Source organism: Epinephelus lanceolatus, chromosome 10 (genome assembly GCF_041903045.1).
Source record: "Epinephelus lanceolatus isolate andai-2023 chromosome 10, ASM4190304v1, whole genome shotgun sequence".
Lineage (NCBI taxonomy): Eukaryota > Metazoa > Chordata > Actinopteri > Perciformes > Serranidae > Epinephelus > Epinephelus lanceolatus.
Genome location: NC_135743.1, coordinates 31,869,656 through 31,895,271, shown reverse-complemented (window position 1 = coordinate 31,895,271; position 25,616 = coordinate 31,869,656). Strand labels below are relative to the sequence as shown.

Sequence of the window (25,616 nt, the reverse complement as noted above, 5' to 3'; positions counted from 1 at the left end):
TGCCAAGTTGTTCTCTTTGTCGTTGTTGTCTGACCCTTTTAGATGTCTGTTTATGATGTGTTATGCCAGACAGTTGATGAACATGAGCAGAGAGAAAAATAAGGTTTCTTTAATTTTTTGGTGTGAGACTGTACCCATGTGTGCACTCTGTACTAAAGGCTCATCTAATAACAGATTAGTGTTTAAATAAAACCACAAACGCAAGTCAGGATAACCTGGGCTAAAATAGTTTTATTCTTTTATTTATCAAACTAAAGATCAGCCAGAAGTACAAGTTTTCTTCATCAACTAACTACAGCTTACAAGTCAAGGAGAGACAAATGTTAGGATGGCAGCAGTCCTGAAGAATGAGGACCACACAATTTAGCATCTGGACTGACTGATCTTGACTTTTGCAGGTAAATTTTCAAGCTTTTTCGTTGTGCTGCAGCTAACAAGGTAATTAGCTATGTAGCCTGCAAGTGACACAAGCAGTGCGCTTCTCTGAAGTTACTTGATCACACTGATTTAAGAAAATCTAGCAGTTCTGCTCACTGGTTTACAACATGCCAACATAATCCTACAGTAACACAACCAGAGATGTAGGCCTAAATGAAAGCTACCTCTGTGGAAGTGGAAGAGCTACATCTTTACTGGCTGACACATCTTTATCCCCTCACAATGTATAATATTGCTCAACTATAATACTCAGATACCTCAAAAACATTTGAACCATTAAACTGCAGTATGTGCAAAAACAGTGTTAAGGATAAAACGTGCACAGTCATGTCAGTGATGGGAATCTATCATATTTTGATTTGATCATTTTTAGCATTTCACAAAAAGTACCGAAGAAAAACATGTCTAAAGTCCAAGTCTGTGCTCTCAGATGCAGAAGTACAACCTTCCAAAGGTTATGGTCCAACGCATACAAAACGCATTAGACATAGTACACCACATGGGAGTTGTGAACAGATCTTTATGTCAGCCAAGTTGTGCAAAGTTTAAGACTCTGCAGTGCAATCTGTCCTTGCTGAAGTACGCTGTTGTAACACTGCAATTAAAAGTACAGTAGGTAGGGTTATGGTTAGGGTTTAGGGGTAAGGGTAAGCTGTGGGGTAGGGGAAGGCAGTGAAGTTGCAAAGCCCTTAGAAAAGTAGCGACCAGCTGAGAGGGACAAGCAGGGTATGATTCAGTCAGCTGCTGGAGACAGTTTGCCAGTAGGGAGCCATTAGCTAGCAAGCAACAGCGCTAAGCAGTGCTGTAATGTATTTGGCAGAGACAAAGCAGTGATGGCGTTGACTGCTGACGCACTGAGAGAAAAGCCTGGCTGCTTCTACCGTGCTGCTGCTCTGCCCACATGTGCTATTCTCCTCTGCATGGATGAGAATTACTTCACTGAGAGGCACAACACAAGAGACACAGAAACAGAGAAAATACAACAGAGAGACTTTGTAAAAGAGTTGGTGAAGATTTTATATTACATGTTGTGTGGGAGTTGTGGCTGGGCAAGGTAGAGAAAAAGACAGTTTAAATACTTTCAGCTGTGAGAAAGGAACACAAGACAGTGGCAAGTTGTGATTGAGGCACTGGGAAATTACTATACTCTTGTGCACAGCAGCAGAAGTCCACACAGCTACTGATTTTAAATGTATACAAGATTAAAAGCAAATCTGAAAATGATTTACGCATGGTCATAATTCAGAAATGTTGGGATATAAAAGGTGTATTAACAAATTTCACTGAGAAGAATACAACCATCCACATATCGTAATAATTTAGGACCCCTTTTCCCAAAACATAGTTAGATGGAAAATGGGGTATTTTGGGACTTCAGTGATATTTTTCAATTAATTGTTAATTGTTTGTCCACTGAAATGTCCCCTTAGTTAGGCACTGTAAGTGAAAGTTAACTGTGCAGGCCTAAGTATCAATAATTTTTTTCGTACAATATTCTATAACTCTCCACACAGACTGTAATCTAATTCTTTCACTTATATTCAACTTAAGTATTACACTCTGAGAATAATGGTTGGAAAATTTTTAGAATGCAAACGTATATTTTATGTTTTTGGTCATTAAAGGATACAGTAGGTGTTTGTCATTAACCAAGGTCAGAGTTGTGTGGTTTCTTAGCCTGTCTGTGGCACCATGTGAGGACATACATTTTTAAGAACAGGTCACTAATATATAGATTTATTTTTCATCCATATTTATTCTTAAAATAGGCTATGTCATTTCCTAAAACAGCAGGGCACTGTAGTTTTTACTCTCCCTCTCCCTTACCCTCATTACTCCAAAAGAGGGACTATTTTTATCTGTGGATTAAAACCTATTTAGTGCTCGAGTGAGTAGTTCAGGAATAACACATGTCAGGCTTTGGCTACGTAGGCAATACTTGTTCACTGGATCCATTCATTGTTGGTTTTGGACTTTCATGCATAATGCAAGGCTTATCCTTTAATGCTCTGATAGATAATTTCACATAATATATAGCACTAATGGTACTGCAAAGTACATTCTTAGTAACAAAAAGCAATTTTCAAAACTCAAGTTATCAGGGGCCGCTGATCGTGTAAAGTTTCCATTATTGGTGCCAGCAAAGACAGCCAGCAGAGGAAGTCTGACAGTGAATGAAGAAACACAGTAAAACAAACAAAGAGACAGACAGATTTTTCTCACAAGGTAATTCATATCACTAATAGTGATTTAATGTCTGACTCTGAAAACAATTTTAGCAGCATTAGCACATCCACTTCCCTGAACCCAAATATCTGACTGTGACTGTATGCGTGTGTGTGTGTGTGTGTGTGTGTGTGAGGTTCTTTATCCACTAGTGTATCAGAGGGTGGACCGTTGTCAGGGCAGAAGTAAACTTATTTACTAGATACACACAAACCACACAAACCACACACATTTTCTAGCTAAAACAAGCCATCACCAGTCAGCCAAATCACTGTGATCACTGTGTCCCAAATTACGTGTGTTTGCACATGTTGGGCTGTATTTTTCTTGATGTCCATAAATTTATGTATCTGTATTCCCCCTGTAGTTTTGGTTGCACACACTTATTGTAACACACATAAACACATACAGTTTTCTATTAGGGGCCCTAGATCCAAATCCGTGCTTGGAATGGCTGTCTGGGAATTCTGGCAAAATTCAGATGGGTTGACTCACCTTTGGACTGCACACTTTCTCACAACTTACTTATTTACTAATCGTAGCATATTGTTTCATTTTAAAATTAAAAACTGAGAGGTGTATCCATTATATTGCAGTTCACATAAAAGTTGGTGCTGGACTTCGAGCTCTCCAGAAGTAATCATTCAAATTTCTCCCAATTCCCACAAGTCTCTTAACAGCATTTCAGGGAAAGGTCTCCTATACACAGAAGTGATGCGTCATTGTGTGAGCAGTGATGACCCCTGCTAGGCTACTGTCCAGACAAAAATGGCCATTTAAAGAAACTTAGGTCAAATTAAAGCCAATGAAAGAGAGCAAAATTACACTAATGGCCATGGTAAAACTCACATGGTACAAACAGAACCACTTTGGTGCCCTAGGCGGGATTAGGGTTCATTGTATTTTATTTATTCTGTTTTATTTTATTTTTCTGAGGGCTTGCAGCTGCGCTCCCACCAGCGTGTAGCGCCCTAGGCGACCGCCTATATGGCTTATACCAAGAGCCGGCCCTGGGTACAAATACTACTTTACACTTTAGGTCATCTGTTTGTCTGAATTAAACTCTACATAGTTAGATTATACAGCAAATATTTTAATAATTTAATTGTAAATGGTGAGAAATACAGAGCTCTTATACTGAAGCTTTTCATCAGAGTTATGACTTTACTGTTGGTTTGTTGACTCACTGAGAAGTTAGAAAGTCATGTTACTGGCTTGTTTTATAGCTTTATGGCTTTAGCAAGTAAGGCTTTTATTGATTTTGGTGGATGATATGGGCCAGGTTTACTCCAAAATGAATTGTTGAATTAATTAAATCAAATTATTCAAATTTAACATTTTTTATTCCAACAATTTACACATACTCTTGCCAATCCTACGCCTCCCACACATGACCACCAGTGGAAAGACTGTACTCTGCTCATCTAAACGGTCAGTTTTCTTGCACAGAATAATCTGCGTTTAAAGGGAAATTTCGGTTTATTTCAACCCGTCTCCTATCGTCCTAAATTTGTTTCAAGTCACTAGTGACATAGAAATAATAGTTAGCATGTTAACCATTAGCCTAGATACAGCCATAGCATCAGACCTGTTAAAACTTAATTGAACGGGCATCCTTTCAAGTGCAAAGTTAGTCCACTAAACAAGCTTTTTCTCCACAAAGACCGCCTCATATCGTTAGGATAAATGTCAGAGAACATATAGAAAACAACATGTAAACATGTTGTCTTACCTTACCGGTGTGCTGCCATGTTTGTTGTTTACCATTTAGCTAAGGCTGCAACCGGTCCCATTCCTTGCAACAGAGGTATTCCTCTTCTGTGGGCAATGGGGTACAGCATTCACAGGTAACGTTACACCACCGAGCTCCAGAGCTAAATCCTTCCAGCAGCCATTCCTCCTCTGTTGTCCTCTACCTGTTGTGCCTCTCTCTCTCTCCTCCTCCATTCTTCGGTTTCACGAAGCTCTTTGTCAGCGTATTCTGGCTCAAATAAATAAGGGCGGCCATCGCCTCTCGATGTGGAAAGCCTATATACTAACATTCCACATTTAGGTGGTCTTCAGAGTTGTTGTCTTACCTTACGTGTGTTTACCATTTACCTCTGCTTCCCAAAGCGCGGCCGGAATATCGCGAGAACAAGCAGCGATCGCATACCGTGCCTGAAATCTCGCGAGAACACACCGCAGCAGCTGGAAGGCAGAACGGGACAGTAGCCTGAAAGGTTCATTCATTTATTTTATGAAAGATTTATAGAATAATGGCTGGCTTTTTGCCAGACTTCGACTTTGTGGAGGAGGAATTTGATTTTGCAGAGTTTTATGGCTGCCCTTATTTATTTGAGCCAGAATACACTGACGAAGAGCTTCGTGAAATTGAAGAACGGAGGAGGAGAGAGAGAGAGAGAGGCGCAACAGATAGAGGAGGAGAGAAGAGGAATGGCTGCTGGAAGGCTTTAGCTCTGGAGATCAGTGGTGTAACGTTACCTGTGAATGCTGTACCCCAGTGCCCACAGAAGAGGAATACCTCTGTTGCAAGGAATGGGACCGGTTGCAGCCTTAGCTAAATGGTAAACAACAAACATGGCAGCACACCGGTAAGGTAAGACAACACGTTTACATGTCGTTTTCTATATGTTCTCTGACATTTATCCTAACGATATGAGGCGGTCTTTGTGGAGAAAAAGCTTGTATAGTGGACTAACTTTGCACTTGAAAGGATGCCCGTTCAATTAAGTTTTAACAGGTCTGATGCTACGGCTGTATCTAGGCTAACGGCTAACATGCTAACTATTATTTCTATGTCACTAGTCACTTGAAACAAATTTAGGACGATAGGAGACGGGTTGAAATAAACCGAAATTTCCCTTTAAGGTGGCAGATGTATATAAGTATTACTCTTAAGGTAATTGTCCTGGCAAAACTGACAAAAGCTGATCACAATAAAGAAGAAAAGAAAAGATCACATTAAGTGTTTTAGCTTGTGTTTTAGCTTTTAGATGGTGATTGGATGAAAGTGTGTATGGAAAATGTTGATTTCTTTGATTGTTACCTTCTTGGTAAACAAATAGCTTTAGTTTAAGCTGTTGCAGAAATATATTTTCAACACATCTTCAAAATAGATCTGGGTTTCTCTATGCTAGTTGCAAGAAAACCTGTTCCAGTTAACTTACCTTAAACTGGCTAGTTTTTTTCTGAGTGCTGTGATAAGTTTTTATCAGTGTGATACCCTTCACCTGCATCATGAGCTCTTACTGTGCTACTATGTTTATGAGATGGAGAAGTTTCTTGCTTTAACTTTCAAATAAGACAACTCCAAAACCAGATGGAGGAAGAGGTCCAAGTATGAAGACCTGATGAAGGAGTGTTGCTACCACAGGTGAAGCTCCCAGTGCTATGCTGGCTTTAGTCACCTGGAGATGATCATTGCCGATGCCTCAATGGAGTGCCATTGAGGCATCGGAAAGATCTGCTAGATGGTTTTGGATCAAATGGAGCTAGCCTAAGTGCTACTATGACATAATCCAAGGTTTGATCAAACCCAGTGCAACCAGGGTGTCTGAAGTTGAAAGACCCAAACAGGCTGTTCTCATGCACTGTTCGTACATGTTCTTATGAAAAATAATTCACCAAAATGTATACATATTAAGTATCGCCCACATAATCATGATCCAGTAGTTTGTGTATAACCCAAGCATTTGGGAAGGCTGACAGGAGTAAGGAAGGATGCATTGCTTGTCAGGAGACAGGTTGGGGAGGTGGATGGGTCACAAAACACAAGACTTTCCTAAGGACACTGGTATTCAGAACTGTGTGAGCTTTCAGTGAACTTTGAGTCATTTTAAGGTACATCATCACCATGTTTCTTTTCCTAAACCAGTGATTTATGTGCCCAAACCTAAAGATGTCTAACCATGATTCTTTTCCTAAACCTAACCATAGTTCCTTTACGCACCTAAACATAACCTCCATAATAAGTATGTAACTTAACATTAAGTATGTAACATCATTCATTAGGGCACTTATTTGTAGGATATCATACGGACCATTGTGTGTGCATTTTCATAGGATATCATATGAACAATTGCATGGGGATACATTGACTCAAATCACCCAATGGCCCCTGGTAACACCAATCATTGATTATATGTCCCCACACCAAAGATCCATCATATGAATAAATGAAAATCTGGATAAAAACTCCAACACCAGCAAATTGAAACAATATTTGTTTTTATTTGGCACAACACAAAAGTGCTTTACGATAACACTGCCCATGACTAGTTTGGCATGAAAACAACCTCATGGTTCATTGTTGGTCGCATTCATATAACCTCGGAATAAAACCTGTCTTCATAAGTGTATAAAAATGACCCTCAGTTTTTCTTTTGTTATTGCTCAGTAAGGCACCTTACAATTTTTTCAACACATCATTTGCAGATAATTACATTTTGTGCAAATGTTATCGATTAAAGTTTTCAGTCTGTATTGGCTTTATTGTTTGTTGTATTATGGACTCAACATACCGTTGGTTAGTGTTTCAACACTGCAAAAAAATTTAAGCCTAGCAATAATGTTCACATGTTATATATATTAGAAAAAATTCTAAATGTACTTATTGTTTTTACAGTGTAGGCATATGGAACATTAGGGGTCTTATATAACAGAGGACATCTTGCTAAGTACAGAATCCTATAAACCACAGAATATTTTTACATAAATATGCTGGTTTTCTATCTAAGTACAAAGTACAAAAACACAGGTTCATCACTTCTCTTGAAATCAATAACTTATCCCTACAAATTGCATTTTTATTGTTGTTATTGCAGACAAACCCCCCAGCTCATAATTTCACATTGTTTGGTCAGATATACAAGTCATTGTCAGAACAGTTGAAAGCACAACAAATACATTTTCCCATTTTTCTTATAAAAACATGAGTGAAAATAAAGAATCTTTGGTAGCTAAGCAAAAATAGAATAAAAATGTCTACATATAAAATGCATCGAAATACAAAGTAACAAGAAGTAAACGGCTACAGCAAAAGGCCGACAAGGCAGAGAAATCCAGCTTTGACTTAATAAGGAACTGCGTATAAAAAAGGACACCTTTATATTTAATATCACAAACAGATCATAAATTACTTGAGACCTTCAGAATGCATCAGTCTTTGGACGGCATCCTTATGCCTTGATACAATGCAAAGAGAACCACTGAGGTATTTCATCTTAATTACGTCAAGCATCATGCTGGACGACAGGACAGACATAAAAGTGCATAATTAATAAACTCATGTCTGCTCCTGGTCTGTAGCAAACGCTGGACTCGTTTCATTCCAAAATGCTGTTCCCTTCCAGCAAGTGCCCTTATTCAAATTCCTGTTATCAGGTAGTATTTTTCTCCCATTTGGTGCTTAATGTATTCCTCTTACATTTGCTTCTTCCCTCGCAGATAAGGGAAGCAGGAAGTAAGGAATAGGAGGGATGTCACTACACTACTCTCAATACAGTATGTGAAAGAAAGGAAGAGAACAAGGGCATATGGAAGGCAAAAAAATAACAAAATCTTTGGACTGGAACACGTCCACCGTGTCTACTTGGTGGTTATCATTCAGCTTGGTAGAAAGAAATACATTAACAAAAATAGTGTTAAAACCATTTTGCAACATACACCCACTATTCATAATAAAAAAAAGAAAAACAAAAGTCATTGTTTCTGTAAAAAATAAAACAGTCACAGCAGCAATGATTCACCATCTCTCTTCTGGTCACATGTTCACCTGGTCACCTGATCCGGAGGAGATTATATCTACCAATCAGTGATCAGTTTGAGATTCTTCACTTTGTAAACGTCAAGAAAAAATACTGCATTCACGTCATATGGGAATAACAAAACTTGTAAGTGTCCAGACATTCAAACATAATGGATTTTGCAGCCCCTTAATAGCATGAATGGATACTTCTATGGATGCCTCACCTTTTCACATTCAACATACAGTATAGGCACCAAAGTGAGCGATGTGTTTCATTTTAAACTGCATTTCAAGAATTGTAATGTCAAGGACAAACACAACCTGCATCAAATAGCTGTGCATTGCCATTGAACTTTAGGAGTTGCAATTATGAATTGAGTTAAATGTTACACAAAAGTTCCTCTGTTGAAATAGATAAATACATTAATAAATGTATGAAGACTATGAGAAAGTATCTTTCCCATATGACATGAGTGCAACAGAAGAAAGAGAGCAGCTTTTTTTAAATTTTAAAGCCCTTTCTGTACCCTTTCACTCTTTGTAAATTGATACCATAGCTCTTCCTAAGAGATCTTAAAACACCGGAAAGGTAAACCAATGCTTTGCCCTCAGAGCTAAGAACTTTGAAGTTGTGTCATTAAATCTTTAAACTGATGCAATTTAACTTCTTAATTTTAGGGTTTTAATGGTAAAGTGGCTAACCTCACCTCTTCACAAGATCCAGAGACCATCCAGATACTTTCAGATTACAATTACACTAACTAGATTGTAATGGCAGCAGTCTCTCTCAAGACCTTTAGGAGTTAAGTAATGTAATCCTTGACAGTGGAAACAGCCTGGCATGGCAGGGTGCTAGTTTGACTTCAACTTGAAGCTATGTGGTGTGTTTTGTGTTTTTTTGCTTCCCTTGGTGGGACAATATGTAGATTTGCTTATAGTCAGGCTGTAATGACATTTCTTGGAGACACATTGATGCTCTGGAGGTAAAATATTCTCACTGGCAATGGCGAAATATTTCATAGGGGTGGCCAGATGGGACCACTGAAAATCTTGGCATGGCACACCAAAACCAAAAGCAATAACTGAATTTCAGAAATTCTATTATGTTGTTGACGTTTAAAGGCTTGTTGAAAACTATGTCAGTATGAGAGTTAAAGAAAAGGACACTGATATGCATTGGTTTCTTGTTTAACAGTTAATTATATTAATTATTTAATGTGCACAGAGTAATACCTTGGTCCACCCCCTTGGCGGTGCCCCTGCTTACTGGTCAAGTTAAACCCCAACGGGTTGTGATAAAAATCCACAGTTTCTTTGGCTGGGTTGCAAATGTTAAACTGGAGCCCAGTGGAAGTGACATGGGTAAGAGGTAGCTAATATTACAAAGCCTAGCACTCTTGCTGCCAACTGCATTATATTCAACCATGCAATTCTGACTTATCAGAAGTTTAGCTAGTTAGTTTACAGTATCTGACCTTTAGCTAAACATGTTAGATCAAAAAATGTGTTAAGCTAATTAGCTAGCATGCCGATGTTCCAAGATTGTGATAACTATGGTCATGCATGAACCGAAAAAAAAAAAAAAGCAGCCACTGCCATGTTTTTGCCATTCAAGTTTGGAAAAAAAAAACCCTGGTTCTTTGCCCATTTTGGTTGAACTCAACCAATTTTGCCTCCAGAGCTGCTCTGCATCTGCAAAACATTTGTATAATAACAACATGGTGTGAGTGAAAAACAACCCATAAGAGAGTTCAGTGGTAAATGATGACGGTAAGTCATACATCCAGCACCATGTCATAGTGTGTTTCCTTCTTCCTCTTCCCACACTTATTTATAAGAACTGTATACAATGTCAACAGTATCACCCAGTAACTGGCATAGACGACTGCTCCTATGACCAGAACAATCTTTTCTGATTCAGGAAAGGGTTTTCTAGTCTGTAGGATTACTGTGTAGATAATCCCAATGAAGAGAATGGTGAACCAAACTGATATAGGAATCAGACCAATGAAGTTCACTACTATTGTTTTCCTCCCAGAGGTCCCCCATCCAGACTTGTTGATAGTTGCTATTGCAAACATTTTGGCTGGCAACAGGCTTGACATGTACAGTACGGAATAGAACGACATAAACACCATGACAATGTTACCTCTGAGGCAGCTGGCAAACGAGGCCTTGATCAGCGCCACCGCCTGCACAATGAGCAGAAACAACAGAATATTCCAGAGCCTTCCTTGGTAGAAGAGTTGGATTGCAGTGGCGATGAGGAAAAACGGGAAGAAGCCTGTGATCACAGCCTCATAAGTCATCCATAGATGGTGTTTGTGGAACCACATGGAGTTGTATAGCCATTCTCTAAAATATGACTTACTCCATCGAGTTTGTTGATTGAGCCACCGCAGGTATGTAATTGGCGTCTCGGTGAGGCACTTTGATCGAGCAGTATATTTGGTTGCATACCCAAGGCTTAGAACTCTGTTCGTGAGATGACGGTCATCCCCAAAACTGCAGTGGGATCCCATAAAAGTCTGATTGTACCAGTCCTCAAGGAACTCGTGCAGGAGAGAGTTCCGGTACATTCCTAAAGGCCCACTGATACACTGCACACAACCAAAGTAAGACTGGCAAGCCCGCTCAATGTTGAAGGCCATCCAGTACCGCACGCTGCTCAGGAAGGAGATCCATGACTCATATTTATTTAGGATCTAAGGAAGAAGTGTTGGAGGAAAAGTTGGAGGTTAACCATGAAAATGTAATCTATATGAAATATTCAGTTTGTAAAATTTATCACATGCAAGGAATGAGAAAATATTCGTAGTTATGTAACCAACCTGCACATCTCCTCCGACCCCTCCCACCATAGGGTCTTCTTCTAGAACCTTCACCATCTCCACCGATGATGCTGGGTCCAACATAGTGTCAGAGTCACACACCTGAGTAAAAGCCACAAAATAAACACTGATTAACCTGGGTTATAGGGACAAAGGTCATCTTTTATTGTCACTTAAAAAAGACAAACATCTTGGCAAGTTTTTCCCATAGTCATTTTGCCCATGGACGTAGCTACTGTGACATCCCACATTAGTTTGTGGACTCCCACTTGGAAATTTGAGTTCGGCATTTTGGAGACAGCTTCTAGGTGCCATGCAGTGAACTGCAGTTTTTGACACTCCCGCATTGGTTCATTTTTCAGCCCGGGACATTGCCACTTGTTTTTTTATCTTAACCAAATTGAGGGTCTAAGGATAGAGGGTGTCATGTGTTGTATTGTAAAGCCGCTTGAGGCAAATTTGCAATTAAAGGCTACAGAAATAAAACTGACTTGCCCTGAATTGACTTCATTGTAACCAGTGGATGATCTCCTGCAACCAAGATTAACTGCTTAAAACTAAATTACTACCCACTATCTTTCTGATGACCCCTTTTCTTAGCTCTCTCTGTTTTCTTCTATAAATGGTAATTTTCCTCCCTAACAAAATCAGGTGATGAAAACAAACCTAGAGCCCAATCCCCCAGTAACAAAACACATCTGTTACAGGCTGAGCCTGATGATAGTAAAACCGCAAACAACACTGTCCCTCCTTTGTTGAAGAGTACTGGCATGATTTCTGGCAGCACTGCAGTAAGTTCTTTTGAAATCTCTGTTAAACAGGAGGTTTCTGGCAAGCTGTATCCAGCTGCAGGTGTTAGACAGCATCATTTCAAAGGGTGTTTAAGCTTCAAGTCCCCTTTTTGTGATGCAAACTCATTAGAATGGTTCCAAATGTTATTAGAGAAATAATGTTTCTGTTCAGTTTTACTCATGTCTTTAAGTAATACCACCAGCTGAATATTACAGACCAAATATGACATGATTACACTTTGTGTTTTGGCCAAACAATTTAAGTTACATGGTTTCATATTTCTTTTCTGGATACGGGATAAAAATCAGTACTTCTTTAGCTTGTGTGTTTCCAAGCTTGGCATTGTGATTAATGCTTTTAGCTCCTGTTTATATTCTCAGTCGCACCACCACCACCACACAGTATTGGCATTAACACACTGTATTGGCCAGCCAAACACCCTTGGGAACTAGCTTTTCCAAATAAATACTTTAGGTGTCCTTAACAGGTCTGTCTCAGTCAAGTTAAACTCTAACCTAGTTGATAAGTTTTTCACCAGCAAACAGATGCATACCAGTGTGACCTTTCTTTGAAAACTGTTTTGGGTCTTGACTCTGAATACCACTCATGTAGATGATGTAACACTCAGCTCTGTGAAACAGATCTGTTATTACACTTAGACATAAGCTACTGCTGCCCTCCTTCACGCTACACTTCACAACACGATGCACACAGCCACTGTCCGGCTAAAAGCAGCACAAAAGACTCTTTGTGGACCCCATATTTGGTTTGGCAGAGCCCCCCCTTCCCCTCTCCAGCCATCTCTTTCTCCATCTCTCTTTCTCTTCCCTTTCAATCCCATCTTCAGCTCACACTGATGTCAGCTGTCCTTGTCTTACCTGTGTGTGTTTGTACATCATCCATTTTATCTGTTATGTAATGGTGTATAATTTACACCACTGACACTATTGTTCCCCCCTTTCCCTTAGTCTCTCTTTTGTTTTTATGCATTCAATCTAGCCATGTCCACTATCCATCCTTCCATCCTTTCACCATTCCTTTATTTCCCTTATTTAAACCCCCTTATTAACAACCATTTCTAGTGTCAGTGACTTACCTGCACATAGTCCATGCTCCTCCCCAGTGCTTTGAAGGCTGTATACATGACCTCTCTCTTCCCTCCCCACTTCTGCATGATGCACACACACTTGTTGTTCAGCACCAGCCTGGAGACCTGCTGAAGGCTCTCAGCGTAGCTCTCATCTGTCTCCTCTGGCCCTCGGCTGTGATAGTTACTCCGCCACACGTATGTGGCCGACTTGTCCCATCCCATGATCTCTTTAAAAATCTCCATCATGTACAAGTCGTCGTCCGCGTTCCCGTCGATCACCATGATCACTTTGATCCCCGGGTATGTCAGCCTCTTCACTGACACCAGGCATTTCCTCAGGTAGTTTGGGTCCTCTTGATACGCTGCAATGCACAACGCCAAGGATTTGTTGAGTTTGATTGGCGTCTCTAAGGACCGCCTCATGTTTCGGTGTTCTAAAAGCGCAAAGAGACTCTGAATGATGAGGTGGACGACCAAGATGGCACCGTACAGGCCGAAGGATAGGTGATTGCGGGCTGTTGTGAAGAACTGGTAGCCCATGATGTAGGCTGTGGAGATGCCCACCAGGAGGGACACGCCAAACATGGTGGTCCCAAATATCCGCAGGTAGGTGAGGACTCTTTGACACCTCATCTGGGGACACAATGTGGAGAAAAGGGTTACATTCAGTCAATGGACTACAAAAATTGTAGGACTTTTGTGCATCAATTACATGCCTAATGCAATGGGATGAATAATTTTATTCCTGTTTTACTTTGTACAAACATCAGATGACCATCCTATGATTAGGAGAGGGTAAATGAAAAAGAAAACATTTATGTTAACATATATATAGTAGTTTTTCACATGGTGTACCTGAAAAACACTGACTTCCATACCAGCAATAAAACGTATTAAGCATTATTAAGATACAACATATAAAATAATGCTTATTCGCAGCTTTTCATTAAACTCTATGGCACACATAACCTTGTTTTATTACAACAAACCCAGGTAGAGAGAGTAGTAAACTTTCTCCTCCTTTTTTTACTCCCTCATTGCCCCTCTCCTTCCCTCTTCCCCTTCCCAAAATCCCTGTCTAAATGTCAGACAGTTGTGAGAAGCCGATTGTTCCAACTCTCCTTTAGTGTGGGTGGGCGCACATTACAAGTTTTCTTGACCTAATTAACCAACAAGCTGGCTGCCCCTGCCAAACGTCCAAGTGCTCTCTAAATGCCTGGGAGAAACTATTATGATATTTTTTTCTTTCTTTTGTGTTGTAAAGAAAGGGTTGAAAAAGATGTTCAGGACCCAGACCATGACGGATTATTCTGTGTGTCTTTATGTGGGGACAAGTGAGAAACATTCCCTGCTTTTGTGTCTAAACTGTGTGCGACATGAACCCCGCTGCACAAAATCTTCTGCTCAGAATCCTGAAGTTTCTTTCCAGCCCTCATTATGTTGCTACCGCCATCTGTTTGGCAGACCAGCGGAGACCCACTCAGCGTGGCTCAGCTCGGCTCAACGCAGAGCGGACCACCCTGTGATGTCATCTGTTTATATCTCCGTGGGAAGAAGAAGACAAGAGCCTTTTAGATTTTCTAATGCTGCACGTGTGCTTCTTCCCCTCTGTGTCTCCCCATAAAAAGTACAACAAGAACATCATTTTTGGGGCTAAATAGATACAAAGATAAAGATGCACAGTTAGCAGAGGAAGGGTATAATGTTGTATTGCTTTAAACATCATAAAAAACATGCTTTTTTAGCGTAGCGAAAAAAGGACTGACAGGAGTTTGACCCTTTGACATTATGGAGGTCAAAGTTTGCTTCTCTGGTGATTGAGTCAGTAGGATGCCCCCTTGTGGTACATATTTATTTGCATATGTCATCATCATATATCATTACCTGTAAGTTACGCTTGTAAGTTTAGTGAAGACGAGCAAGACATGTAAATCAGAACAAGCAATAAAGTCATCAAAAGAAGAGTACACAAAGCCCAGCAGTGTTTGTGACTTGGCAAGAGGTTTTCACACCACACCTAAACACACAAGACAGATGGAGGGAGGGAGAGAGCAACAGACAGTGAGAAGAAGAGAAAGACTTGTAAAGACAGAAGTGAAGAGGGGCAGAGGACGGCAGAGCCAGAGAGAATGAAAGGAAGGACAGGAAAGTGGGTAAAGCAGATGACATTGAACAGAAAAGAAGACTGATATCTAGAAAGACTGCAAGAAAGAACAAAGCAAGAGACAGCAGCAGAAGCAGAGAGAAAGGCCGAGCTGAGAGAGAGGAATATGCACACACACCCCTTGGCTCAGACATAATGCCTTGTTCATTTGATCGGTGGATGAGAAGGCCACAACCAGTGTTGCAGGCCTCCTCTGGCACGTGGCAAGGCTCTTAACGTCAGCCGCTCATTTACAAGACCCCTGACACACACACACACACACACACACACACACACACAAATGCACATATAAAAGCTTATTACACCAGGGAAGAGAGAGGAGTGTGTGTCTGTAAAAAATACGCATTTTTTAATTGCGTTAAGCTGAGGGTGCGTTTCACCTTAGACCTCCTTTGGTTTGCGCACTACAGTGTGTGCGTCTAATGTTTTACAACTATATAAGGTAGTGCAGAACAAACTCTCTAACCCTGTCTCCCTGCATCAACTTTATATGAACTCAGCCACTGCTTAGGAGAAGACATATTTCACCATAACTATACCTAATGATTTGTGAATTGTGTTTGGGTTATAGATTATATTGTTAAAAGGTATTTGGTGTAAGGGATGGAAGTCATTGCAAATCGTTTGATATACCCTCACGACCAGGGCGTGACAGACACATTCACACATACTGGGAATTTACAGGATCCATTTCACCCAACCTGCACATGTTTGGACTGTGGGAAATATGAGAACTTGGAGGAAACCACTGCAGACACATGGAGAACATGTAAACTCCACACTGTGTTTGTTGCTTTTTGATGGTTTGTTTATTTACGATCCGCACTTTAGTGACGATGAAACGCTCGCTCTGGTTAAAGGTTTGTGGTTAAAATACAAAACCAAACTTTTTAATTCAACTCAGGTCATAATCCTCAGATGTAAAGTTTTTGCTCTTTTCTCGACGCAGATCAACTTTGTGCTCAGTTTGGTAAAATTCAGTGATTCTGAGCTAAAACACACAGCTCAGACATTACCTCTTGTTCGGATGCTTTGCTCTTCATAGCGTCTCATACACCCCTGAGCACATGATCCAAAGGTCAAGACTAACAATTAGCTCAGAGTGCAGGATTATTAACTGCAGACTAAAAACTATCAGTCATGATGGTCATCCAAACTTGGCCCCAGCCCCTGAGATATAAAGTCTCTAATCACAACAGCATCTGTGACAGAGAAGGTGTCAGTGACATACGTGAGAGTGTATCTACGCATGTCAGTATATGACGTGTGAGAGCAAGCTGAAGGTGTCATTAGCACATGTGGATGATGCCTGTTTGTTTTTATATCTTGGTACAGTTGACCTAAAGAGCCCAATCACTACCTCTGTGTGTGTGTCCAACCCTACAGTGACCTTGGGTTGGATGCTTTCGCAGTCCCACTCTAACGTCATTAACAGTCTCTTGGGTAAAATTCTCACTGGCTCTGTTTCAGAGGTAATTTTACAAAAATTAAGGTTCACATGGATAGAGAGTAGATGGTGGGTTAGCAAAAAGATGAACCGATGAATGAATGAAAGAGATGTCTGTGTCCTCTGGTGAAAACTCCATTTGGCTCAGTTTGAAATAAGATTACAGTTTTACGTGGCTTGCTGAGATTTAACAGTCAAAACAATGGTTTAATAGTAACTGGCGTGAGTACCTAGGCTAGATGGGAAAATGAGTACGCGCCCAGACATCACTGACAAATGTACTAAACCCTCCAAACTGTAACAGAAGTTAGATGTTGATAATTGTACTTCCCACTGTTGCGCTCACTGTGAAGCAGGAACATTTCTGGAGACAATTCAAACATATGATCTGTTTTAGTCATTTGAGCTATATGATCCGAGCTTATACCCCTATTAAATATGAATAGGCCTTCACATACCCTTTATGCAGAGCAAACGTTAACTGTACATTGTGTACTGTGATGCACAGTTTATTGTTTAACTCATTTATACCATATTACCATACCTCTAACATGTCTTACTGAAATCTTTACTGTACTTATACATACTTCGATCATTTGTGCATTTATATTAAACATATGTCCAATATGTAAAGGATAGCTGGCACTGACTTGTGTGGTTACTGACAAACAAGACCAAGACTCATGGTGGGGTTACCACAAATGTGAACCTCATGGTAGTGCCAGAGGGGAAGTCAGGGGACCACCAGAGTCAGTAGGATTCATTGTCTGGGAACCATGAAAATGCAGACAAACATGTTAGAGACATGTAGGAGATATCATACTGGATAAATCAAAACTCTGAACAAGTCTTGCTAGAGGTAAAGTCAGGGGATCATCCACCAAAGTCAACCTGATTCATCCTCTGAGGACCATGATTGTCCATGCAAGATTTTATGGCAACCTGTCCAATAGATGTGAGGATATTTCTTTCTGTACTTCAGTGGTGAACCATCCAAACATGAGATCGGCATTGCTGTCCGTAGAACTGCTAGCATGGCTGACAGTGCAAACTCAAAAAACAGTTTTCAACACCATGTATTTATGTAAAAATAATGTATGTAATAATGGCCCTCAGCCAGTACGGATACAACAGCATTCATGGGTATAAAAACAGGTATTCATCTAACTTTTAGCAAGTCTTTTAAATATCTGTGTATAACTGTGTGTGTAAAAAGTTTGACAGTGCATTGAATTAAGCATATCAGCACTTCTGGAACATGGGGAACTCTGTGACCCATATAGGTCCTTTCGTATAAGTAGTGATTTAGTAGTTCACCACATGCTGTAACAGCTCTTATGTATGTTACGCAACAGTGGATAGATGTCAGAAATATATGTGGTTTGTCTGCTTAAATGTTGTCTCATCGTTGCAGCTGAATGCTGGCCCTGTGTGCACGTGTATCTATACGTGCAAATGCGTGAGCTAAGCATAATATGTTCAGTACATGTATTTAGCCAGCGTGCATACATGCACACAGGAAGGGATGTATGTGTGTGAGCGTATGTGCGCTGCAGAGAGGAAGAGATGGTTTGGCAGACTCTCAGGAGAGCAGTGGAATCCCTGTCAGCAGGGTCCCAGTTCCAAGGCCTGTGACGGAACGTAAAATCTAACAACGCTCGCCAGACTGTGTGTGAGTGTGTGTGAGTGTGTGTCTTTATACAGTAAGTATATGTGAATGTGTTTGTGTGTGTGTGTGTGTGTGTGTGTGATTACTGTATGCTCTGCACAGGCAGTATAAATCTAAAAGTGGAGCCAAAAAAGACAGCTTGCTGGTCCGTGTGGAGCTGAGATAACATAAAGCTTACATCTTTATTGTGACTCAGCAGTCACTGACTAGAAGTGTAACATTCGTAAATCAGCTGCTGTGGCCAGATGAGTGCTGTTCACATATAAAAATTTTATGTTGCTCTTAAGAGTGAGCCAGCTCACACCTGTGGCTGGTATACTTTGGGTATGGATACAGTATAAGACTGAGAATGGGCTACTTATCTCTATCAATCTATACAATATATACAGGCAACTGTGAATATGTCAGTGATATTTATGGGTTACTTAAAGCGTCTTAGTGTTGATCCATTAAAGAAATATTGGACAAAATCTGTGTTATCACCAGGACTGTATCCGAAAGTATGAGAAAAACAGACCTGCTGAGGTCATATACACCTTTGAAATATCAAACGCATGATGTCCTGCCAACAGAAAATGCACACATGCAAAAATGGAAAGATACATAGTTTGGAACCTGAACAAGCAATGCACATATGGGACCTGTGTGTGCATTAGTTTGTTTGTGTGTGTGTGTGTGTGTGTGTGTGTGTGTGTGTAGGGGCAAGGCTGGAAAAGACCAGGAAGCATTTTAAAGGCATTAAAATGTGGAGATGGCCCTCGTGACAGTTCTAGCAGGATGCAGGAAAAGGCTCACATGTTCCTAAGCAGATGATGAGGCAGAGGAGAGGGAGCGGCTGGGAAAAAGACAGAGTTGGCTGCCGACTTATAGGCGAGACGCACTTGACATACTCAAGGCCAGCTTGTACACTTCTGGCTTGCTTTCATGGGCTGCTTTCTAAAACGGGGTCAACTTTATGCATGATAGATTTGTTTTAAACAATCAAATCTTAGTCAGATGAGTCTGTAAAGATAATGTGAATGCAGAATTACATGGCAAAAATATGAAATAGGCTATAAACATAGAGTATTTTTAAAATATGGATGTAAAATCAGAAACAGCTGTGTAGCTAAATCTGAATTTTGCTCATCTTGTATTGCTGCAGTTAAACAGGTACTTCACTGTTTTAGCCCAGTATGAATGAAACTGCACACTCCAACTGAACCAAAAGGTCATGAGAGTTTTCAAAGGCGCCGCTAGGAAGTCACTAACCCTCCTCACTCCTCCCCTTTCTCCTCCCCTTTCTCCTCCTCGTCCTTCTCCTTCTCATAAACCCCCCATGTGGTCAGAGTGCACTGTTGTTGCGGGAGCGTTATCTTTATAAGAACCAGAGCTAAACTGTAACACCACCCACTGCGCTTACGCCACACTGCTCCTTACATGATTGGAATCAGGTGGACAGGGCCACAACTGGCAAAGGTACAGCGTTACAACGTAACATGGGAGTTGACTTTTACATTCCCCATCTCCTCCTCTGTCTCTTTATATCCTCACCTTCTGTGTGCTATTAGAATCAGGTGTGATAAGGCTGGCAAAGACACAAAGGTTACAACATCCACGGAGACTGTTTTGTGTTACTCAAACATCTTGTTCCTTTACCACAGCAGTTGGTGTTGCATCATTTCAGTTTTATTTGATGTAAAAGTAAAGGTGGGCAGTGAAGCTGCAACTCATTATTTAATAAAACACTATGGTACATCCATTCTCAATTTTGAAGCCAAACTATGCTGTTTGGTATTTTGGCATGTTGTCCTCCCTTTGACTCATCCCTAGCTCTCTCTCTTTTTTGTGAATGAGCAGGAGGAAGTGATGCAGCCATACTACAGAGAGAAAGATGGAAAAGGGAAGAGCAGCAGAAAGGGATGGAGGAGAACTGTATGAGGGGAAAGTAGGTTGTAATGAAGTGAGTTAGTAAGAGAGAGAGCGGCATGGCAGACACCAAAAGAAGGAGGGGGGAGACTGCGAGGCACGGTGGTGGACTTGGCTCAGTCCACTGCCAGCTGAGGCATTGGACTCCTGCCACCGTGGCAAGCTCCAAGATTTTCAGCCAAATTACAGATGCGACTCAGTCGAGAATGTCGCTCCTCTGTCAGGCTGTTTGTTTGGTTTCTTTCTTATATGGAATTTTCATAATAAATATCACAAAAGCCCCTGTTTGGTTTCTCCTGCTTCTGAAGGCCAGAACATTTCTGCCATAAAAGTTTTAAATTGTTTTTTTTTTCTTTTCTTTTTTTCTTTTTGAATCCAGCCATTCTCTGTCATCCATTAATCCAACACTTTCTCTTATCTGACAACAGACAGTTATCAACAGTGCTAAAATTTCTGGCTTCCTCCCTACATGGGAGAAAATTCTATTCAAGCACTCTATTATCACAGCTAGGAGATAACTTAAGAGACGGAAACCCAGAGGCAGGCTGAATGGCTGAATGAAATAATAGTCAGAGGTATTAAGGAAGAAAAAGATTTGACTGTGATTGAAGTTTTAAATTTCTGAACTTTTGTCGTCTGATCTTTTCAACAAGATGTACCATAAGTAATATAGCCACTAAGATCAAAATAAAAATGTCCAGGAGCCAACTATATATGCTGTGCTGCAAACACAGCTTGCTTTATACAGCTCCTGGGTTACTTTATGGTGTACCGTAACTCCTGGACCTATGCATTAACACTGGCATCAGCCTTCCCTGTGAGACCCTGTGACTCAGTATGAGGTAGTGGGAATCTAAATCAGAACCTCACTGACATCCAAATTTTCACTTTTACTGGCTGGTTGTAATGCTGCTTCATTGCTACTTTACCAAGGGAGGCTGGAAAAAAACTGTGGCATTAATGCAGAATAGATGAGGTAGGTTGTGGGGCCGTGGATGTTGTGTGTTGGGAGGGGCTGCACATACACTATGCACTCTATGCTTAACTTCAGTAGTTATACCATGCCGGCCCCAAGGCCCTATACACTGACAGACCCATGCTGTGAGCAGTAATGGCACGTGAGACGTGTTGTGAGCCCTAATGGAGACCAGCCATGGAATGCCTTCCTCTGTTAAGTAGTAAACTGCTCTGTACGCTGTGTGGAAGAACATCCTGTAGCACTGATGAGTCTATAGACTGAGTCACCTATTGAAGAGTGCAAAAAAGCTGCTTTTCTTCCTGTTCTGGCATCAGCAGCTATAGTAGGCAACCTTTGTGGACTACCCACATTGCTGCACATACGTATTAAATCTCTTTGAGTGCTTAATGTTCCACTAACAGGCACCAGACATGAATTGCCCCCCTCACAGTGGCACACTGAGCCAAATGCTCAGCAGAGGAGCTCCCTCGAGGGCTCAGATTAGGGACAGTATGTTGGTATTACTCCAGATACATGTGTGCATTGACAGAGGGCACTGATTATACAAAGAACTCCTGTTCTTAAACTATTATTTTGAAATACAATGTATGTCATACATATTGATGCATTTTAAACAAAGTAAATGCTTATTAGTAGCTACTGTAAGTTTCTCCAGTGGTGCAGTAGTACATATTCTTTTAAAAATGCACTGCAGAAGAGCAGCTAATATGAAGAACATGTGGTGGGTAAACTGTATCAGTGTTTCAGATAGGAAAAGCCAGCAAGTTTAAGTTCCTACACAGTAGAGAGGGTGGAGAACTCTCACACTGATATATTTGTACTGACAGTGGATTAAATGCTTCATCACTCCCTACAGGTGGATGTCACGGTGGTTCCAACGTGCACTGTGTGAGCACTAAAATGCATTATGAAAGGAAAACCTAGCCAGGTCAGTAGAAAGAGGATTCCGTGTGTAGGATAGAAACTCTGTACTGCGCATTATAGATCTATGAAGGAATGTTTAGACATCCAGCTTGCAGATGGGCATTCCTTGTGTGGGTTTTTTATGAGCCACTAGTTGTATCTGCACACAGAGAGAGATCAGGGTAGGTGGATGGAGAGTATGTCAAAGGGGTGAGACAGATGTTCATTTGCATTCATTTATATGTGCATAATGCACGTTGTGGGTGTTTGGGGAAGTTGTAATGCCAGCAGTTAGGCGAGAAATGTGCAAACATTTTGTCCAAATTACACTGTGTTAAGGCGGCACCTGCATAAGCTTCCCATGATGTTTGCATGCATCTATACTTTTGTGATTCCCCTACCCCTACCCAGCCACTCAGAGCACATTAATATGAACAATTATTAAACTATTATCTAAAACGCGAAGGCCATTCACTTTTCATGTGTGCGCAAAAAGCTGTCTTTCACATTTGGTATCAAATTACGCGCTCCGACCACGAGGCACGCCGAACGTGTCCAAATCCAGCCTTCCCATTGGCTCGCAAACCTCAAAGAATGACGTGTAAATGTGACGTCATCAATTTAGTTTTTTCTCAGGTTGACGGTGATGACTGGCTCAGCAAAGACCTGGTGAGGTTTTGTATGATTAGAAGTCTAATCTGGGCGGACAAGTGTGACACATTTCCACAGCTGGCACTGCCGGGCGAGGAGGAATGCATTTGTCTCTGCCAGTTAGGGCATATTAAACTTTTGAGACACATATTTTCTTCATTTTACAGTAAGATTTTAATACAGCAGTTAACATATATGGCAGAAAGAGACGAAATTGCTTTTCAGCTTAACACCTGTAAGAGATGCTATTCGCGTTTTACGCATGACCCATAAAGGCGCATAAGAAAAAAAAGCACTACTTTTGTGACAGCTGGCATGTCCCCCAACTTCAAGCATCACGCCCTTTATTGAGCTTAAATATTGGACAACATCCTTACCATCTATAATTATGACAAAAACCTCATATATATTCTAAACATGTTCTAAAGTGTGGAGCGTCAATATGTCCAGAAATAAATACAATACAGTTATTTCTGACTGGTTCCTGATGGAACATTTATCACTGTCTGTCAGCAAGCTGCAGACTCACCAGACCAAATGATCACTGACCGCCTACCTTGAAGCAGCTGTCGTCCTCTCGTTCGCCCTTGAGGAAGGATGCGGTCAGCTCCGGCGGCTCTGGTACCGCTCCACAGGGAGAAAAAGTCTCGACAAAGTTTCAAAGGAAACTCGTTTAGTAATGAGTCTCATGAATCCGCTGACACTGATCCTCATTAATGAGAAGGAAAAAACATAAGACGCACGTTCCTCTTAAGTTTGCTCAGCTGGATGCTCAAACAAAAAAAAAAAAAAATCACGACTGCTTGTCTTCTCTAGTTTCTAACAGTCTGTCTGCAGTCAATAACTACACACCGCATGCTTCTTAGGTGTACAAACACAAACATCATGTCAGTCAACTTTGGCATCATTCATGTAAAAAAGTATAAATAAAGAGTAGACTATGCAAAAATGATAAATATTTTTCTCCATCAACTTCTGACAGTTTCATTCATTTCTCAAAAGTTTGTAAAAGTTACAAAAACGCCATCAACCCTGGCACCGTCAATGACACTCAGTTTTTAAAAAAATAGCCTCCAGCTATGACTCTAATAATCAGGTATGAATCAAATCATTTGTATTTGCTGTCTTAAAGGGGTGTGTAAGTATTTCTATAGTTTCCCCAAGCATCCAGGTTACACAGAGCGCAGAGAAGTGGCCAAAAGTCTCTCTGCCGCTGATGTCTAATTCCTTCCAGACGACTGTGTGTGTGTGTGTGTGGAGCCTCCTTTATGGCTGCTTCGGCTCCCAAACCCCTTTTACCAGGCTACAACAGATTGGCGTGTTGTTTTAATAAGAGGGGATGGTTTGGGGGGTATAAGGAGGAGCGAAGAGAGAGAGAGAGACCCACTCATTCAAACTCCTGAGGTAGCGACAGCATGGAGAGAAAGAGAGAGAGAGAGGGAGGCTGTCCATTCAAACCTGAGCTCAGAGCAGGATTATAGCATGTTCCTGAGAGGCTGTTAAACCTCCATGTTTTGTCTTTAATTACCCATATACATAGTGTGAAAACTGGCACATGCTCGGAGTTTAGCACTGGGCTTTACATTGAGCCAGTGTAAATTGCCTGACAATAAAAAATGATGAATATGATCAGAAATATTCATGCTAGGAGAAGTTTCTCACTGAGAGAACAGCTGGAAGCAGAATAGCAATCCAGACAGTCATCTGCGTCAGGAGCGCACATACTGTAGGCACGTGTAGACCGGGGCTTGGATGTTATGGAATTTCAGTCATTTCATTGATTCACTGGAGCGCAGTTCCCACCTTTGACCAGCAGGCAGTGCTGCACATTGCAGAACCCAGAGTCTGGTCTCTGCGATGTACAGTGGCTCCTCTGAAAGGCGATGTAAAGGGATTACCCAACCAAAACCAGGAATCATGTCCCACCTACCACCATGAGACAAGAAGTAATCATCATCATCAGGAACTCTTCTGTTATTCATGGAAATCTCTGCAGTTAGGAGAAAAAAGGATATCATACTGTTACTGCCTAGTGAAAATCTGGTCGTTATATATTTAGATAATCTGGATAGCCTATATGTGGCACTCAAGAAGGTCATTACTTAAAAGGCCTTCAATGACTCGTGGCTATTTAGTTATAATAGTTAAAACCATGTCCATGTATATCTGTTGTAGCTATTATAAGGCCTTCATCAGGGCAAGTACAAAACGGTCAACTTTACGCTGTCCCTATACATGCTGGCAAGTGGTCACATGATCAGTATGTTGTAAGGCATCATATAATTAGTGTAGACAGGTTAAGTCACATGACAGACCATGTTCAGCAGAGGAAATCACTCCAATCAAAAAAATGTATGAAAAGCTGTATGAAAATATTTTGTCGCAAACCTAAATAAAATTAAATGTTCAGTGTAGGATTTAGGGGGATATATTGACAGAAATTGAATATAATATAATAAGTATGTTGTCTTTGGTGTATAGTTGCCTGAAAATAACAGAGATATGTTTTCGTTACCTTAGAATGAGACATTATTATCTATATACAGATCAGGTCCTCATCTATGGAGATCACCATGTTGCACTGCCATGTTTCTACAGTAGCCTAGAATGGACAAACCAAATACTGTCTCTAGATGAGGCCATCAACATTTTTGCATTTTCACATTGGCCACCATAACCAGCTTCAACCAGCTGAAATTTCTCCATAACCTGGAGAAGTTTCAGCTGGTTGCAATCTGCTATCTTCACCACTAGATGCCACTAAATCCC

The 25,616-nt window shown here is 40.8% G+C and overlaps 1 protein-coding gene across 1 annotated transcript; it reads right to left on the bottom strand.

The window, feature by feature from the left end:
- Positions 1–6,877: 6,877 nt before the first annotated feature.
- has2 (hyaluronan synthase 2) lies at positions 6,878–24,126 on the bottom strand. The gene is made up of 4 exons (XM_033639930.2): positions 23,404–24,126; positions 13,133–13,759; positions 11,245–11,346; positions 6,878–11,118 (listed from the first exon to the last, which is right to left on the bottom strand). The coding sequence occupies exons 2-4, from the start codon at positions 13,757–13,759 to the stop codon at positions 10,189–10,191; spliced, it is 1,659 nt and encodes a 552-aa protein (XP_033495821.1). The 5' UTR covers positions 23,404–24,126; the 3' UTR covers positions 6,878–10,188.
- Positions 24,127–25,616: the final 1,490 nt, after the last annotated feature.